We start from the raw sequence: 20,386 nt of genomic DNA, 5'->3' as shown, positions 1-20,386 counted from the left end.
CGCTGGTAGTTTAAAAAATGACGTGTAAAAGTGCCCATTGCAGCCTATTTACTGAATACATGATTTGATTTTGAATTTGGATAGGGAAAAATTTTGAAATTTTAGAACTGGGTCTTTAGTCTTGAATTTTGTACAGCTATTCACAACACAACCTCAATGAAGACCACGATATAAATTTTGGAAATTTCCAGGGGAGTTTTGTAAAATCCCGAAAATTTCAATTGCAACTACCGGACCGAATAGTTTACGCGTGCGAAGCCGCGGGTAAAAGCTAGTATATTATAAATGTGAAAGTAACTGTCTTTCTGTCCGTCTGTCTGTTACGCTTTCATGTCTAAATCACTGAACCGATTTTGATAAAATTTCGCATATAGGTAGTTTGAACCCCAAGGATCAACATAGGATACCTTTTATTCCGGTAGAGGGCGCCACCGCGCGATAACCTAGATCCGCGCAGGACGAAGTTGCGGGCATAAGCTAGTTTTGTATATTTATAATTTTTTCTATGCATGTTGTTTTTTTTTTATTTTTGTCATTTAAAACTGCTAGTAAACTTTTTTTCCCTCTGATATTTTAACGAGGCTTTAGCACACCAAATGTGACTGTGTCAGGCTCATGGGGAGCCTCAGATATATACACCACACTACAGACAGATATTACACTCTCCCTTGCACTGAAACCACGTCTCTGGATGCAAAGGCCCGTCCAATGAATCTGTAAATTTGCATCGCTTCTTCTGAAAGCGGTTGACTGAGAATTACATTTACACCTCCATTGCACAAGCCCATACCATCCAAAAACCTGACTCTGATGTCCTTATTCTGATCACATTCCACAAGAAAGTGAATAAGGTCTTCGGTCTTATTACATCCCATACACAAAGGTGATTGTACAACTCTCTCAAAGGCCGGCACAATCAGACCAGGGAACTTTAAATACCTTATTCTGCATGGTAACATACCAAATGCCCTTTGTCAATGATGCCATACTAAAAAGTTTCTGAATTTGGAAAAGCACTCCTCCTTAGCCAATTGCACTAATTCAGTACCATATGGCTTAGAAACACGATCAATCCCCCCCTGTGACAGCCAGGCTAGCCAATCTATCTGCCTGCTCATTAGTGAACTTTTAAAATGGAGTGCGGTAAAATGAACTTACAAGCCATAAATGAACATACATCCTTTGAAAGTGAACTTATTGAAAAAATGTACTTAAAAAGTGGTTAAACTTACCTGTGCTCAGCACGTCTGTAGTATTTCTTGGACGTGTTGCGAGGATTCTCCTTCTGCACGCAATCTTTAGTCTTACAGCCTTCCATAGTTGATTCTTCTTTTTTTTTAAAGAAAATTAAATTCAGGTAAAGAAATCTTTGTTGTATTTTAGGTAGAATCACAACTCTCGAAAGTCTGAACATGCACAAAAATTATATTACACCTAAAACAAATAAAATCAATATTAAGAGTAAAATACTGTATCTTTCACACTTTCAAGAAACCGAGTTATTTATAACCGCAGTTTTCCAAGATAGGCCGAAACTATAACTATGAATGCTGTTCAAAAATAAATACTAAATTTAGCATTCCTCCGATGCTCACAAACAGTAGGTAATAGTAAAATTGTATGGCTTACCTAAAATTGCACTTATTGTTGCTTTGTTTGTTTTATTACATTCAGTGAATCAGCGAAATACTCTTCAGCACATAAAAGTACTCTGTGTGTGTTCAGATCAGCACTATTCTCTCTTTCTTACCGCTGCGGCAATGACATAAGTTTCTCTATAGGTACTAATTAATACTCTTTGGACATAAGCAAGCATCGCCACCGTTGACATTGACATCTCACTCATTGACATTTATTTATGACAGCTAGTTTTTTTAATTTAGTTTTCGCCATGGGTGGAGAGCCTTTCAGCTGCAGAATAGCCAGTGTGAATAGGGTTTTCAGGGCCCGTTGTTAATCTTGTGTTTTTGTCAATTTATACCATCCACAGAATAGTTTAGTTTTCTGTTCCATGATGTCAACAAACTAAATAAAAGTTACCGGTGCTGAACTGAAGTACTGCAATATTGTTCTTCTAAAAAACTGTTCCATTCCATCTATTCTTTGGCTTGTCTGTCGAATTCTAATGTTAAGTTAATTTTAAAAAAGTAAGTAAAATGTCATGTCAACCAACAACGTCACATTATCCACTGTTATCCTATCCACTTTTCGCAAAGACTACAGTATATATAGGGACTTTCCGCGTCTTATATTTAAAAGCAGGAAAATAACAAGAATCTGGTTAACTTTCTAATTAGATTCAATTTGTTTGTAAAAGTACAGTATTTAGCTATAACGCCAAAAATAAATGAGTGTGGTCTAATATGGCATACACCGAAAAAGTGTCACTCAGCGGCACAGCCTTATCCTTTTTGTTATACGAATGTGTAAATTCGGTGAATTGTCAGGTAAGTTACATTCATTATAATTATTTGCTGATATTTGACGTAAGATTCTAATTTAAATCCACGCTTTTTCTGTTCTTACAGGAGGGGTTTCTTATAGGGGATATAACTTCTGAAATAACTAACCACATATCTGATTCACAAAGCGATAACGCTCGGCTTGACACTCAAATAGTCATCAGAACTGTCCTGCCCTTGCCCTCCGTATCCTTGTTTTATTTACCAACTGGGAGAATAAAAGAAGATGAACTTTCAAAGTTACTTTCAAATACTGCAAATGAAATTGTTGGTTGGTATAAATATCGCAAAAATAGTTCAATTAAGCCTACATTCAGGGACAAGTTAATATCTAAAGGTTTACAGAAGTATTTTGAGAAAAATCATGGGAGGAAAAATTTTGCTACCTGCATTCTGTCTAGTAAGACTTCTTCCTCATCCTCGACGCACACATTCACATACAGATTTGGTAAGATCAACTGCTTTGACATGTATGAGTATATTGAAGATGTGACAGCAAACCTTGGTGAGAAGTTGACGGGATACCGGAAGCCTCATAGACTGGCTCCTAATAGCACCTTTAATAAAATAGTTAAGGAATCTAATGTTCAAAGTAATAACACAACTGAAGCAATTCTGCGGATCCAAGAAGCAGTTGATGTAAGACTGTTGAAGGAAGCTAGAATAGCAGCCAAAAATGAGTGCACAATCAGGGAGCTGGAAGCTGAAATCAAACAAATGAATGCAATTTTATCTGACAAGCAATCTGAGGACCTACAAGTAACATACAACAAACATCTTGAAGAGAAATTCATGATCAGAGAAGCGGAAATGGCAGAAGCCTGTGTTAAAGCTTTGGTTACCCCTTCCCAATTGGACATTTCAAATGTTCCAAGTGTGCTACTCAATAGTAATAGCATAATGGATACAGATAATTTGACTTCATCTAAGAATGAAATCGAAAGAAGTCCAAGTCCCATATTGGTGTCGGGTTCAGTGAAACAACCTAAATTGAACTATGCAGCAGCATTGAAAAATAATGCTGAGCCATCAACAAGTGTAAGTATTAATATTAATTATTATTTTGATAGACCAATATCAATTTCTTTGCACTTTAGAAAATTATCTTTTATCATATAGCACAGAAGTGTTAGAGCTTTCTTCTCTTAACTTGAACTAAAACATTTAAGTAATTCAGAATAATTTGATACAGACAAACTATTTTATCTTACAGAAATCCAGCAATTACATAGAGGACCTCATAAGTTTTGATGTAGAAGAAACAAAAAATAAAGTTAAGAAACAGGTTATCATAATCAATGATGATGGGAAACATCATGTTGGTGACAGCTCCCCTGAGTACTGACGAGTGCCTTTACTTCTATTTTAAGTGTTATGTTAAGTTACATTACTTTCGTTCAACATGACTACATCTAGACTGTCTGTAGGAATTTTTGCCACACTTTTTCTGGAAATAAACCAAATTACAAAATAAGAACCCTAGACATAACACATATTGAAAAAAAAAATCAAAGCATTTTTCACACACATGTTATCAAAATGGGACTATTTCTAACATCCCCATACATTATATATGTACCTTGTTCAATTGTTAATTGCTTTAAGAGGTTAACTATACATATTATTATAAGAAGAATAATGCATTACCTAACACATACTGCAACAATCGAAGATGTATGTGGTTTTACAAATTCGGAAAGGATTGAGAATAGTACAGAATGAATCTTTAATTAGCGAAACCATTTTTTTAATGTCATTATCAATATTATTGCGACACATTTTAGTATGGTTGTCAAGATAAATAGAATAAATTGACTACTTTTGTGTGTCACCTGGCAAATCTTCTTAAGCCACACTGTACTGAACATTAAACAGCCTCTGTACGGTAGCCACAGTCCACAGATTGAAGTCTGTAAGAGTAACCTTGTTATTATCTTAACATAAATTAATTTTTCTTCCAAATTTTATACGTAATAATCTGCATTTAAACTTTGATCCTTGTAAGAATATTAATACTTCCTTATTATTTTTTTAGCTAACATTGATATTAAAAGTATGAACTTCGTAAAGCTGTTACTTAATGATTATTTTGTCATTTCATGTACATACACAACATATAAACATAATGTATCGCCTTTATCATCATATACAGGATGTTTGGTGAAGAATGGCTATTTTTTATATAACTTGGACATGTCTTGGACATGCTTAAATAAGTATTATGAACTGACATGTGTTAAACACATGTTTAATGGTTATCCATGTATTTGTGGTAACCCTTTGAATCCAGCCGATACGATCGTGCGGGTTAATTACACTTGAATTAGACATGGATTGTACATTAGGTCCACTGTCGTAACTCTTTTCTTCTTTTTTTGTCGGGTTCGAAAGGTGTAAGACGGTAAATGTTTAGGTATACTTAAGTTCCAATTGCCACACATCTTGTATGTACTCATATCCATAACCCATTAGGTACCTAGTTTTAAGATTAACTCTTTCTAAGTTTTTAAATTTTTGTCTCAAGCTACTACAAGATTGGCTTGAAGAACCTTTAAGTGTAAAGAGGTACTAACTCTTGCATGTTTGACTAGAGGCAAAGAAATTTACTCAAAAATCACACACATTCTTATCCTAGTCTGTAGTCTGAGCTTATGTGAGTAATGCTCAGTATCTGACTGATACGTCAACCATACTAGATTTACCCCCTATGCAAAAACCAAACATGCGTGTAATCACAGCGGTTTTGCGTACACATCAAGCTGTCATCTCCTCTGATTTCTCGCAAGTTTATTTGCATTCTGAATCTTTCCTTTAGATGCTAACTTTTTTTTAAGTTGAGGCATAACTTTATGAAAGAAAATATTCCATTATTTTCATCGTATCTGGTTCTAAGGTCTATAGGTTTGTTATTATCTATATTTTGTTATTGTAATTTGATTACCATTAGCAGATAATTCTCACGATATACAGAAGATTTGTACAGAATATTTTTGTAATTATTTGTTTATAAAACCCTTAACTTTCATTTTTTTTTATTTTAGCAATATTTTTCTTTCAGTTGCACCGTATATAATAAAACAACTAATACCTATTCGTAAATAACGGTATATTTCAGTATAAATAATTAAAAAATATAACACGAAAATTAAAACATTTGCAATGGAATGGCATGTTACACTACTCCAGGCAGGTACATAAATAGTAGATAAGGGGCCGTCCATTAATCACACCAGTTTCGAAAGGGGGAGGGGGTTCGGAAAATGAAAATCACAATTATTTTCTGTCTGGCCAATCCATGGTCTGAAGATCCAGGTCCATTAAATAAATATATTAATGAGATATACTTTATACCTTGAGGGTTCCCTTGTCAAACCCAATAACTCGATCTAGTATAATAATTCATAAAAAAATCGAATTTAAACTTGTATATAGCGTTATGTTTTTTAAAAGTCAATTATTTCGACATCAGATTTGACCAGGGAACCCTCGACCTGTATTTTAATTAAAGATAATATTTTTTTTTTTTTATGATATTTGTACTAAAAAAATAGACGTGATTTTTTTAGTGTTAACCCTCACCGCGTATCACCAGGGGGGAGGGGGGTTAAATAGTTGCTAAAAAAACATCACGTGATTAATGGACGGCCCATATACTAAAACGCAACTAAAGTCCAACACGTACAGTACTACTTTCAATTCTGAGTGCCGAGTTGTACGATTTATATTTGGCACATAATAAACAGATGAGACTTCCTCAGTCAATTAAAATGTACTTTATCTCATCTAGCCCTCACATTTATTCATTTACACAAGAATTCACACAATTTAGCTTATTAAGTAAGGAGATCCCAAATTGACTGATATACTCAGCCGCACAAAATTTGGCCCACTCTTGAGCACTCTACATACAAAGTTACCTATCACTGCATACATTTGAGGGCCAAATTTTATGCCGCTCAGTATATTACTACTTAATAATACCTAGTGATGTGTTGCACTTAGGTACTTACTCGCTGTATTTGCATGCATGGGATACGGGCACGTGCACAGCAGAATAATAAACAGTAAGCGATCTGCTTTGTTTCTGCCCAAATGCGGACAATCGTCTAAACAATGTCTAGACATTGTAAATATTTCAGGGATGTCACAAAATAGGTAGTTAAAAAAAAGTAATTTAATACAAAACTGAGTCGCGGACAACAGCTAGTTAATAAATAAAAATGCGCTTACTGGAAAAATAGAATGAGTGGCAAGTTTTAAGTGTCGCTCCCTGGGAGCCATATTATACCTATTAGCTTTCGCCTGTAATATACACATATACTCACGCCTGCATCTCATCGGGACAAGCAGCCTAGATTACGGAATGTCAAACGCTACGATCCTAACACATCTCTTTCACTTCAATCACACTCGGGTAGGGTCGCCTCAATTAATTTATAGTAAATCAGCAGCAACCGCTGGGTTATCGCCGGCTAACTCGTGAACGGTGTGCGCGAGCCTGCGGGCCTGTTGGACCGCTGTAGTCGCCGGCAGCAGCCCTAAGTGCACGCATATTAGCTCCTTGATGGTGACCCCTTGGGTGTCATTGGGAAACGCGAGCTCCGTCAGTTGTCTGTGAAAGAATAATTTAAGGAGTTGGATGAAATTTGGTATGTAGATAGCTGGACATCTGGAATAACACATTGGCTACTTTTTATCCCGATATTTCCACGGGATCGGGATGAGATCTTGAAATCCGCTGGATATAGTATAGACTCATGAAATTTGGCACGGTTGTTTATATGATACAACGTCAATAAAGACCACGATGTAATTTTGGGAATTTCCGGAATTTCAATTCAACTGTTGAATCTGTAGTGACTCTTAGGCATCGTCCTAATAGAACGCGAATGCGCGATCGCGCGATTGTCAGTTAGGACACCTATTCGAGTTCAATATGTTAGATCGCGCGCACACGCGATGTTCGCATCGCTTAGTTCGCGCGATGATCGCGCATCGCGTTCTATTAGGACGATGCCTTAGCGCCATCTAGTGAACAATAATACCTAGAAACTCTGACCAAGTTTTACATGGCGCCTCTATAGGTACTAATACTCTTTGCATGGCGCTATCGAAGTTTCTTAACTCGGACGCATATATTATACAACTTCCGACGCTCTTCCTTCGGACTAGGTACGGTCCCCCAGGCATAACACCTGCTTGGAGAGATCTCTCTATTGGCGACAAGGCTCGGATACCGGTTAAATTTCCAAACCGTTATCATGTACTTGGCGCAAAACCTTTTCATTTTGTGATTGGTTTTTTGGAGTCTTTTTGTATTTTTTATTTCAACTCCAAATTTGTTACTTTTACGGGTATCCCGTGAAACCATATCGAAAAAGACATGGATGCACAGAAAAAGAGACCAGCACTGGGAATCGAACCCAGGTCCTCAGCAATCCGTGCTGCGTGCTATAACCCCTACACCACTGCTGGACAGGAATCTAGACACGAATTTTTCCTATGTATACATATCTCAGGTTGCTTGTTTCTACTTAAAAGAGTGTGACGTCTGTCGACGCTACATAGATGTCGCTAGTGCTGCTGCTTAAGTAGCAAAGTAGAAATAAGCAACCTGAGATATGTATGCATAGGAAAAAATCGTGTCTAGATTCCTGTCCAGCAGTGGTGTAGGGGTTATAGCACGCAGCACGGATTGCTGAGGACCTGGGTTCGATTCCCAGTGCTGGTCTCCTTTTCTGGTTTTTCTGTGCATCCATGTCTCAGTTTGTATTTTCGATATCTTTTCATTTTGGTTTCGTTTGCGATACCGTTATTTTTAAACTGGTTTTTAAGGGAACATTTTCATAAAGTTCTTGTCAGATTAACCGGTTTAGAACAATAAAAACCGGTTTATTCCGGCGCAGGATAAACGTCGCCGCCCGCCGCCGGCCGGCCATGCTGTCACTCGTCGAATAAACCGGTTTATTTAGGTTATAGTTAAGTTCTTAAAAACGTTCGCGTTCTTATGAAAGTTTGGAGTTAAAACGAAATAAACCGGTATTTACCGCTATTTTATAAACCGGTTCCGAGCCTTGATTGGCGACCACAGATCTTATAAATTACGCGTGAAGCCAATAGACACTAGAAAAGTGTAAAAGTAAACCTGTAGAAGGCGCCGCGCAGGTCGCCAGGCGGCGGCAGCGCGCGCACGGCTGCGGGGTGCGGCGGCTTGGCGGGCCGCACGCTGGTCCCGCGCCGCTCCCACCACAGCACTGAACACGTGTGCAGCGCCCCGCGCCGCCACGTCGCCGCGCTGTAACCCTCCCGCGTCAGCGCAAAGCAGCGGGACACCATCGTGCGGACCTGAAGTATTCAATGAGGGTTTGTTGACAGTCGAAATAAATATCGCTAGATGGCGTTAGGCCTACGCTAGCTGACGCGGTTCGTACGGTGCACTGCACTGCACGCGTCGCGTCCAACGGAGCTAGCGTAAGCCTTTAGTATCGTGAGGTCCGTTTGACGTTACAGCTTTATCACACTGGCGATTTGGGGACGAGTTAAAAGCGAAGCGAGCGCGCAACGCTTTCGGTGCGAGCGCTCAACGATATCGCCACGAGCGCGCAACGTTATCGCTGTGGCGCCAGTGGCGTAGCTACCGGAGGGCTAGACGAAGCAGTGCCTCTCAGGGGGCCCCTCGGACTCTGACTTACAAACTATAAATGAAAAATCTGGAGTACGTCGAACTCGGAACACGACGAATACGGAACAAACGATTTTAAATAGTTTTGTTGGGGTTGGGGCCCTAGTTTATTTTTTGCCCCAGGGCCTTTGGTAACCTAGCTATGCCATTGTGCGGCGGCAAGCGTGTTAGCTGCGTAAAGCGCCGAAGGCGCCCAATTATTATTGTACGAGTGTGTACAATAGCCTTGCGAGCTCCCTTCGCTTTCAACTCGCCCACAAATCGCCAGTGTGATAAGGGTATGTCAAGATCAGACGATGTCGGAGATCGCAACAAAATCTCATGCAATCATGAATATCGTAACGATGAATCGACAGTGTATAGCTCTTTATGATCAATCGTCACGGTTTTCATCAGATCGATCGTACAGACGAATCGTACCGTATATGGAGCCCTTTAAACCTAAATGTTGCACCATGGCATGGGCATTGTAGTTACACCATGACTTTAGTAATTACTCACAGTATCCTGGGACAGCATGTCCACACAGTCAGCCATGTCGGGAGCGAGGAACCGGCCCGTGGTGCGGTCCACGTAAATAAAGTGGATCAGTCCGGGGAACTCTTCCACATACTTGTGCAGCGTTAGGGAAGTCGCTTCGCCCGTGCACGCGCAAACATTCCACATTAAGCGAAATAATTGATCAAATGGCACACCAATAGTAATTGTCTCGTGACCTCGAGGGTTCACTGTTTTACAAGCTTTTATTTAGTTTCACCTGTCTGTCCCATTGCCTGTCTGTCTGTCTGTAGTCAAATCTCGCAAGTTAAATTCGACCAACTTCCAGTAGTCGGATTGGCTTGAACTTTGGCATACTTATGTAAATTGCGGGACAATACAGTGATCGTGTAGTCACATCCTGGTAGTCCGGCCAGGCTCGTCTCCGCAGGACGGAACTCTTCAACAGTTAATGGCATCTACTTGAAATTTGGTATGCAAATGTAGTTTTGGTGACAAATGCAAGTAAAGTCGACAAAAAGTACAGCCAGCAAAAAAAGCTTGAAATTTTTACCAAAAACTTATTTATATATGATTTTTTGTGTTTGACCACAATCACAACCTTATTTATTTTTACTAAGATGGTAGATGGTACATGCTTACCTAGTAAATACTAGATGTTGCATTTGCATATCTCACAAGCGCGTGTTGATTTTATTTGCGGGTAGATAGTAACCATGCATATTGGGATAGGCTACAGAATACCGGACTGAGTTTTACATTAGTTAGTTGTTTTTTTGCAAAAAAAAATAGTGAGCATTAAATAGTATTTACTTACCTAATGTAGCCGGACATTCTGGTGTTGTTAATGATATTTTAAAAATTTAGCAAAGGGATACATTAGTGGATTAAAAGGTAGCGTAGGAGTTCATTTAGTGTTAATTTACATTCTAAGAGGAATAAGTAATAAAAATATTTATTCAGGCTTTTCCAGTATCTGCATCTGGGTCACGAAACAATTTCTGCTTTAAAAACATCATGCAAAAAAATAAAAAGCTATAAAAGGCAAATAATAAATAAAATAAACATTAAAGTGTAAAGCATTAGGTAAATAAATACACATTCAATGCTTTTTACATGCCAATACATGCTCACGACCAATACATTCTGTCATTCTAAAGATTTGCAAAATTTTTTCAAGGGTGATTTCTTAAAAAGGCTAAAGGATTTCTTAAAGGTTTTTATAATAAGTAGGTAACTCTTGAACTATAATAGTTCCTCATTTAGTTCCTTTAAACGAGCAGACGATAATGCCTTGTAAGGGGCGCCACTGATGTGCATGAGTGTCACATATTGGTACACAAAATTCGTTCCATATTTGACTGCCATGGATTTTTCATCTTTTCAAGTATTCTCTGGTTCCCAGAACATCCAATATAATTTTATTAATTAAAGTGGCTCCAAATGGTTCGGGTAAAATTACACACGGTGCTGCTCGCCAGTTCCGTAGCTTGAACTTGGATTGACACGCTACCGCTATGTCTAGATTCTAAGGTTTCAAAAATCAAGGTCTTTCTAGAATTTGCATGATATTCTGGAAAATTGATTTTAAGTAAAGGATTTGAATATCTTAGACAACTGTTAAAGCGCAATCCTATGTGTTCTTCAAATTTTAACAGGAACTATATATATTTTAAAAGGATATGATCCCATGCTGAAATATCTCATCGCTTTGATTTTCAGGAACTCCACATATGGTGCTATGGCTGTCTTCAGTTCTTTTAAAGGCGCCGAGAGCTTCAGGCTAGGTATGTCTGGCTTGAGTAAATCCACGACTGTTTCTAAGGCCGTATGCATCGCTGTGGCGGTGGTTTCTGGTGTCAATGGCGTGGTGGTTGTACAGGATTTGCGAAGTTCCAGCATGCGGCTGGATAGACGAGCGCAGATGCTAGCGTTCGACTTGTTTTTGCGGAGAGCGTCCGTTGTCTGTACATACAAGTTTATTTGGTAAGTTTAGTTAACCGCAAAACACACACAGGACGGCAGTGGATCGGGAGTGGGTCGGGTCGGGTGAGCGGCGGGGCTATTTATGTGGCTGTATGTGAACAACATCACACCTTCCTGTAAGTTTTGCGTTTTACGCTTAGATGGTCACCGAATTGCGTGATCTTGGAGTGAAAAAAGGTTAAGTGACCGAGGAAGAGCTTTAACAGGTTTTATAGAAAAGCCTACTTTCATGAAAAATTTAAAAAAAATATCTGATAAATTGCAATCGATTGATCGATGGTATAGTTTGTTTGATCGAAGAATAAGCTCAAGTGTACTCAGTCAGGTAAATAAATCATAAACAATTGATGATCAGGTACCTCTAATAGCTTTAGTAATAGACTTTGTTGAATTTGGTGTCCTATTGGCAGTTTTAGTTAGGGTATGGGCATATGTCAATTACCTTTTTCAAAGCAACTTCTAATGCATCAAGCGTGCTGGGTAGGAGCTCTAAATTTCTCTGCAGCAGCAGTCTGCGTAGATTGGACAGTATCTGGTTGGACATGTGAGTTGTTATCCCAACCTCCCTGTAAAGCAAATTAAAACGGAAAATTTTGTGTGTTTGTTTGCATTAATTTCCATGTTCATAATATGCATATATTCTATATATACCCTATTTATTAAACCAAGATACTAAAGTGACAGTTTGAAACGTCAAATGTAAAATAATGTGACCACACATAGTACGAATAGTGCTCTCTGATTTCGGTTTTCGACATTATTGCAAATAATCGTTGAAACATAAAATTTTATGGAAACAAAAATACAATTAAAGCTTTCAATATTCTAATTTTCATAAGCATTGAACTTTTAGACAGAACTTGCTTAGAATCAAATTAAATTTAAACATCAACATCTATACGTACAAAAAATCGAAATATCTCCTAAACGGTGACATTTCCATTAGACCTCATATGACCCATCCTACCTTTTAAAGAATGTCTTAAGTGGCCTACGTGTGGTAGTACGTCACAGATCCGTTCATATCTTAACATTATATACGTATAACATAGGTACTTACAAAAAGTTTTCGGTGAATACCGGTTGTGGCACATCACTATTTAATTTATGAGATGTAAAAAACAGGTAGCACATGAAACTTCATTTAATTATCTTGGATTAATTAATAGAGTATAGGTAAGTATTGGGTAATCGAAAGAAAGCTAATGTTCCATATTATTATAGGTGTAGACTATTTTTTAACCGACGAAAAAAAACTGAGGAGGTTCTCAAGTCGACGCGATTTTTTTTTATCTTGGGAAAGTCCTATGTTCTAATGGGACGTAGATGAAGTTGCGAGAACAGCAGCAGATACGTTTATTTATAAAAGCATTTAACCGCGGCTTCGCTCGCGTTAATCATTAGATCTGACATTTGAATTAAAATTTCCAGCACATCAAAGTGAAAAGAGAAGCAAAGAGATCAAGAAAAAATTATTACTCCCCGCTCCCTTTAAAAAATTCCAACTCTATCCTTTCCGCCACGTGCATTATCCTCGTAAGACCCAACGTCCTATTTTTAGGACTACAGATTGTACTCCTTTCAGCCCAAGTGAACGTATAGATTAATTAAATACCGTACCGAGGTCCTAAAAAAAGGACATAATCCAAAGTTCTGGGCCGCTAGCTAGCATTGAGTAGGCAACAGGGTAGGCAGCGCTAGTGCTGGTGATGCTCTGCTGCAGCGCAAAGTACAAACGCCCTACCCTGGAAACGCACCAATACCCAATGCACGCCAATGGCCGCTTGTATATCTAAGTAGGTACTTAAAATTAACACGCTGAGTCGTTACTACAAAATTAAGGGGCTGTTTCACCATCCATTGATTAGTGTTAACTGGCGGTTAGGTGTGATGCCGTCTCTATTTGTTTTGTTCGAATAGACGGAGACGGCATCACATTTAACCGCCGGTTAACGCTAATCAATGGATGGTGAAACAGCCCTTAAATGTCCTAAAAATATCTCGGGCGTTGCGAGATATATATACCTGAGTTCCATATCGATAAGTACGAGCAGCACGATCCTGGGCGCTAGTGGCGCCACATGCAGCGAGTGCGGCGCGCACAGCTGCCGCGCTGCGCCCGCGCACAAGTGCACTATGGCGCTGTTCTCAGAGGACAACCCTAAGTGGAACAAACAAACCAATTCAATATCTCAAAAACTCAGCATAGCGGTCAAATCAAATCAAATCAAATAATTTATTTTTGCTAAAACATACACAAAGTTGGTACAAACGACATGTCAGTAGAAAAGTTACATGTATGTATGTTTTTTTTTTTTTATTCGACTGGATGGCAAACGAGCAAGTGGGTCTCCTGATGGTAAGAGATCACCACCGCCCATTAACATCTGCAACACCAGGGGTATTGCAGATGCGTTGCCAACCTAGAGGCCTAAGATGGGATACCTCAAGTGCCAGTAATGTTCCGCCACAACATGGCATGCAAAACTTACTTACACTAAATTATACCAGTCAAACTTATGACCCTCCTCTTTTTTCGCCGTGAATTGGAAAACCAGTAAAAGATGGATTAAAAAGATATGCATGTTAACACGGCAAGTCAACTTAAATGTTTATAAAAAAAAGCAAACATTTTATTTTTGTTAAGGCTTTGGACACTCCAAAAAAGCGTTTAGAAAGGCTGGATCCAAAATGGATGTTTGTGACTACAGTAGTATATACAACGATGTGTGACAGCGTTATGACTTCATAATGATCATGATCACTCACAAGGTAAAAGCATAGTAGTGTCGTCATCCTTTTTCTCAACAGTTTCCTCAATTTCTTTCCAATATTCCTGCGCGGCGATGCATTGAATACTCATCAGGATCAAGTCTGGCGGCGTCAAATCTTCAGTTCCACGGCTGGAATGTAACAAAAAAGTTTCGATACTATAGTGTATACACTGATACTATATATAGATAATGGCATAGCATACTTGAGTTTGTCCTCTTCACTCAAGCAGTAGTCCGAAAAGGATAAGTATTTTCTAGTGTGGAACGAACAGAAATCGTATTATATTGAATTGTTTTGTTTTTAATAAACCTTTAAATCTCTGCAGTACAGTACCATCTTCCGATTATCATGATTTTTTAAATGTTGATTTGGTGGCGGTTTTGTATCGCCGTCGACTCAAGTCGTCATCGTCGCAAAGGCTCGCGAATAACGTCCTAGTAAAATTGTACCTACGCCCCTTTAAAACTAAAATGAAAGAATTCGATTTTTTTTTCATTTTAAAATTCAACCAGATTGTGTTTTATTTAAAGTTCATTTTGGAAATTTGAATATATAAAATTGTTTCACTTTAATTTTAAAGGTGCGCATGTGGTTCTTAAAATTACCTGGAGTACAAAGCTAGCTGTTTGTCACCAACGAAAAGCATCAAATGATAATGCTGGTACGGTGAGCACTTGATTTGTTTGGAAGCGCTCTTGAGTGCGTTGAGTGCAGCAGCTGTGGCGCCACTTTCACCTATGACCCCGCTTGCCCCCGGTATGGAGTCGCCTTTGCTTCGGCTGTCAAGAAGTACCGACAGCCAGTTGCGATAAACGGGAGACTGAAGCCTGATAACAAAGTAAGTATAAAAGTTTTATCTAACTGTTTAATCAAATGAATAGTCATTTTCTTTTAGGGCCTACGCTAGCTGGCGCGGGTGCATAGTAGTGATGTAACGAATATTCGCATTCGCATTCGCGGATATTCGCATACTTTTGCTTATTCGCATGCGCGAAATTTCTGCGAATGTTTTGCGAATATGAATATCGAAAAAAAATCTATTACTTATGTTAGGTTCAAATGTAAATTAAGTCAATAATATTTAATATATTCATATTATTTAATAAGTTATTATTTATGAAGCAATTTAAATAAAAAGTAGATGTTTTGAACATGGCAAGTAGTGGGGATGACAAAGTACGTTGGAGGGAGCATAAGTTTTAAAAGAGCCGGGAGGTTAGTTGGACCGCAGTTAGTGTTTGATCTAGAACAAGTCGCACTCCCAGACCAACACCGAATCAACACAAAATAATACACCATTTTAATTTAGACCTTCCTTCTTTGATTTGTCTAAATTAAAATGTTGTATTATTTTGAGTTGATGCGGTGTTGGTCTGGGAGTGCGAGTGTACATAGTCCTACAAGCCTGTGTACTGAAATAAAAATATAAATTGTTTTAAGGTACTTATTAGATAATAGTAGGTTAATAAAATAAAAATCCATTTATTTCTTGTTTTTTTAATACAAGAAAGCGGCCAAGTGCAAGCCAGTCAGACTCGCCCATGAAGGGTTCCGTAGCAGCAAGTAAATGACATATTAAAAAAACTACTTACTAGATCTCGTTCAGACCAATTTTTGGAGGAAGTTTGCATGGTAATGTAAAACATGTATTTTTTTTTTTAAGTTCTATCTTTCTCTTATTTTAGAAGTTACAGGGGGGGGGGGGGCACACATTTTACCACTTCGGAAGTGTCTCTCGCGCAAACTAATCAGTTTAGAAAAAAATGTTATTAAAAACCTCAATATCATTTTTGAAGACCTATCTATAAATACCCCACAAGTATGGGTATGATGAAAAAAAAATTTTTGAGTCAGTTGTATGGGGAACCCCCAAAATATATTGTTTTTTTTTATTTTATTTTAGTGTAAAAATCTTAATGCGGTTCACAGAATACATCTACATACCAAGTTTCAACAGAATAGTTCTTATAGTTTCGGAAAAAAGTGGCTGTGACATACGGACTGACAGACAGACAGACATGACGAATCCATAAGGGTTCCGTTTTTTGCCATTTGGCTACGGAACCCTAAAAAGTCATCACTTAATCATTTGGTACCTATTATTTATTTATTTATTTTGCAATGCGTTCGTATAAACTCGCTAATTCTCGGAACAAAATACAAACGGAACGCACTTCGTTAACGAGACTGTCTACAATTGGCGCCAGAACGAAAATCTGAATATTCGCATTCGCACTCGCGAATGTCGGTAGCAGATATGTTCAAAAAATGACATTCGTTACATCACTAGTGCACAGAGCGGGCGCACGCCTGTGGGCGCGAGTACAGGTAAAATCCGTCGCGTACAATTAGCGCTGCTCGATACTAATTTTTTCTTAATATGCGTCTACCCTTCCCTACAAACCGCGTCAGCTAGCGTAGGTAGGCCCTTATTCCAAGACATTGTAGCACAAAACACAGATAGATCAGAAGTCAATCTCCATACAAGTGCGCTCGAGCCAACGCACACATAGACACTGCTCACGGACACGATATCTCGGCACGGTTGGGACCAGTGCGAGCGGGAGTGCCATGCGCGCGCTTGAGACACGCGTCTGTGAACTTTTTTGTGCAATACTTAATGGCGCAACAAAAAAAAAGTTATTATAACTGTTCAGTGGACGGTTGTTTAAATTCAATATTAAACGGTGAATTAACGTTTTTTAAACTACCAGTGGTTTCAGAGAGGTAAGTAGGTATCTGCTTGTATTTCAATGGTTCGTTTTAACGTACACAGAACAGTTAGGCAGATATGTAAGCGCCCCGCCCCGGAGAATAATATCTAAGATCGATTTATATAATAGTTTCCTATTTTGAATCAGTATAAAACCCTGCACTTTAATATTAACTGGCTTTTGCCCGCGGCTTAGCCCGCGTGGAATTCGGTTATCGCGCGCTGTTCCCTCGGGAACTGTGAATTTTTCCGGGATAAAAAGTAGCCTATGTCACTCTCTGGCCTATAAACTATCTCTATGCCAAAAATCACGTCGATTCGTCGCTCCGTTTCGACGTGAAAGACGGACAAACATACAAACACACACACTTTCGCATTTATAATCGTGCATTTCGCCAATGTCGAAATCGTCGCAAAATATTTTCTGTGACAAATTTGTAATATAACAATGACATTAAAATTAAAAAATAATAATTTTAGTTATTATTAATTTATATTTCCGTTCTTCCCGTTTCATTTAAGAATTTCGTTTCAAAGATACAGGCTCAGCCTAGTTTGGGGTCCACTGTATACTACTAAAAATGTAATATTGCTTGTGTGTATAATAAAATTTTCATTTTTTTTTTTTTTCATTTTCAACAATAAATCAAACAACTAGATACGAGTGCCACTACCACGATAGTTTTTTGTGCATAAGCCATAGTTGACAACCTTAGAGCGGCCGCCGAGCGTAGGTATGTAAAGTGAAGTACATTCAGGAGATTGCCTTCTGAACTGTCTGTGTTTTGTGATTGTAGTGTATGTACTAAGGCTTAGCTGATATGGCATAAAATCTTGCGAGTGTTGAGTGTTGAAGTAATAATGTGCAAGTACACGAAAAATCAGGTAATTTTTAGGATTAAGTAAATAAAGTAGCTGTGATTAGGTCCCGAAATATAATAGTTATGAATGAGAAAAGTCAAACTTTTAAATATTTTATTATTGTGTACATAATTATTCTATAAATAAACACACTCACAGATTAATATTCTGCCCACAGATGTGCTGCACCAATGTCTTGCAGTCAAGCAGTTCTCGTTCTGCATCATCAATGGATTCTTTGCTGATGATCATGAACACATGATCCAGCCACTGCAAAATGCAATCATTCAGAAAAGTATCCTATAGTAATCAGGGATAAGACAGTGTAGTTTTCTATTTGTGAAAGACTTTCAAAATCAGTTCAAGACTTCCAGAAATTACCCTCTACACAAACACACAAACAAATAATGTATTTTCTTCATTGTATTAAATTAGATCATCATTCCAGCCTATAGACATACCACTGCTTGGCACAGGCCTCCTATTAGCATGTGAGGGCTTAAATAGTAGTTCCCACGTGGGCCGAGTGCAGATTAGGAACTTCACACACACACCATTGAATTACTTTGCAGGTTTGGGCAAGTTCCCTCACAATGTTTACCTTCACTGTAAAGCTTGTGATAAATTCCAAATGTAATTTTGCAACACTTGTTTCGAAACACTCAAGAGGTGCGAGCTGGGGTTTGAACTCATGATCCTCTGCATGAGAGGCAAGAGGCCAAACCACTAGGCCACCACGGCTTTTTAAAATAGATAGCTGACATAGAAACTATGGGAATTTATTCAGATCTCGAGGGAATCTTAGGATAACAAATAGCCATGATTATTCCAGATCACATACCAAATTACATCAAAATTCCGGATTTCCCAAAAGTTCTAATGGAATCCACATAAATTTCATATTTCATTTTTGTTGCATAAAAATCTACAAAACAATTAATATTCTAACAAATGTAATTTAATCTGCTAATGAAAATAGTGGTTAAGTTTTCTTTAACTTTCCAATTTTTTGCGCAATTTTCTTTTTTTCCATAAGAACCTTCTACAAAGTATTATACTTGGTTTGGATAGGTATTTAACTAAATGTAAACAAACTTCAGCTGCCAGCTTTGGTACATTCAAGGATTTTAAACATTTTACATATCTATCATTGTAATTCCAACTAGACTGTGTATTTCAATACGGAAATGTTAATGTTTAGATAGTTTACTGGGGAGTTTTAATATTTAAGACACCAGTTGACTTTGTTTTGTTTGTTTACATTTAGTTAAATACCTATCAAAACCAAGTATAGGTATTAGAACAAGAAAAAGATGGATGAAATCAGTATTAAATATTTTCATGTCAAGGTGTGACCTAAGGAAATAGGGATTATTTTTCATAGATATAATTACCTCATCAAACACTATAGTGTTCATCTTTGCATTGCATGGAAGAATATGTGTTCCCAAACTGGGCAGCCATAACTCGCTGGGATGTGATGATCGGCGACAGCAGTTGCGACACATTGTAACTATCCGTAACATTATTCGATTCGCTATCCTAATAGGATTTAAAAACAAGACAACATTTTATTTGCATCAATAGTTTAGCGAGTACAGTACCTGGTACGTACGTAAACATAATTACTAATTGATACAGGTCAGTCAATGTAAGTAAATCATTAAGAAACGGTTAAAAAAATCATATAGTATTATAAACTAGTTTAATCAGAAGTGTTATAGGTACTTTACCTGCTCGCTTAGAGATTTCATGCGTTCTATAAATTCTTCATCCCATTTTGAAACAATAAATCGTTTACATTATCAAAAATCAAAGTGGCTTTCATTTTCCACCTATTTCCTAATTGTTTATAATATATATAATCAATAATAAAAGCAGACCGACACTGAAAAAAATTACATCACATAGTGAGTGAACTGACTGTCGTGACTGTGACTGTGACAGTAAAGTGACAGTGACAGTGACAGTACAGTACGTACAATACAAACAACACACAACCATGGATGGACGTAACATGGGGGATAAATAACGTCACGGTGACGGTGACAAAGTCACCGTGACTCGCCATCAAAAGGTGTCACTGTAACTTTTCCATAACTTTTCACAGAAGAATAACGTTACAAAATCACATACGTTCTACTGTTCCTAGCGCCTAACGACGCTGTGGAGTGCTGTGACAGTCCTCTAAGCCTGTAAAAGTTTGAAGATTATTTTGGATCAATTACTTGTGTGATAACGGTGTGACAAAAACACGGTCATAATATAATAGCACCGCGACAATATCATATGGTGATATGAGTAACAGGCGTGACATAGTCACGTTGAAATAACAGTGCGACTTGCGACAAAAAAAAACGTTCATTACAGGACCGTGACGTGTCACAAATATCATTCAGTTACACGAGT

General features: G+C 38.0%; 2 protein-coding genes and 1 pseudogene across 2 annotated transcripts in view; 1 reads left to right on the top strand and 2 right to left on the bottom strand.

Annotated features, from left to right (window-relative positions):
* Nucleotides 1-1,813, bottom strand: part of Nt5b (5' nucleotidase B) — a 28,544-nt gene extending 26,731 nt beyond the window's left edge. The window contains exons 1-2 of the mRNA XM_074099371.1: nt 1,630-1,813; nt 1,233-1,434 (exon numbers count right to left, since the gene is read on the bottom strand). Of these exons, the coding sequence (XP_073955472.1) occupies nt 1,233-1,414 (182 nt within the window). The 5' untranslated portion in view covers nt 1,415-1,434; nt 1,630-1,813. The remainder of the gene's footprint in view (nt 1-1,232; nt 1,435-1,629) is intronic.
* A 199-nt stretch (nt 1,814-2,012) lies between these two features.
* Nucleotides 2,013-5,487, top strand: LOC141436410 (BRISC complex subunit FAM175B-like). The gene is made up of 3 exons (XM_074099380.1): nt 2,013-2,447; nt 2,529-3,500; nt 3,676-5,487. Exons 1-3 carry the CDS (start codon nt 2,364-2,366, stop codon nt 3,805-3,807), a joined length of 1,188 nt encoding a protein of 395 aa, XP_073955481.1. The 5' UTR covers nt 2,013-2,363; the 3' UTR covers nt 3,808-5,487.
* A 60-nt stretch (nt 5,488-5,547) lies between these two features.
* LOC141436407 (uncharacterized) lies at nt 5,548-19,908 on the bottom strand (annotated as a pseudogene).
* Between the last annotated feature and the right edge of the window lie 478 nt (nt 19,909-20,386).

The sequence above is a fragment of the Choristoneura fumiferana genome, chromosome 16 (genome assembly GCF_025370935.1).
Source record: "Choristoneura fumiferana chromosome 16, NRCan_CFum_1, whole genome shotgun sequence".
NCBI classification, from domain to species: Eukaryota; Metazoa; Arthropoda; class Insecta; order Lepidoptera; family Tortricidae; genus Choristoneura; species Choristoneura fumiferana.
This window is presented reverse-complemented; position numbering and strand designations above follow the sequence as displayed.

Coding starts and splice junctions, on each gene's coding strand:
- LOC141436410 (XM_074099380.1), top strand. CDS start 2,364: ATGGCATACACCGAAAAAGTGTCACTCAGCGGCACAGCCTTATCCTTT. Junction 2,448..2,528: donor TAAATTCGGTGAATTGTCAG/GTAAGTTACATT, acceptor CTGTTCTTACAG/GAGGGGTTTCTTATAGGGGA. Junction 3,501..3,675: donor ATGCTGAGCCATCAACAAGT/GTAAGTATTAAT, acceptor TTTATCTTACAG/AAATCCAGCAATTACATAGA.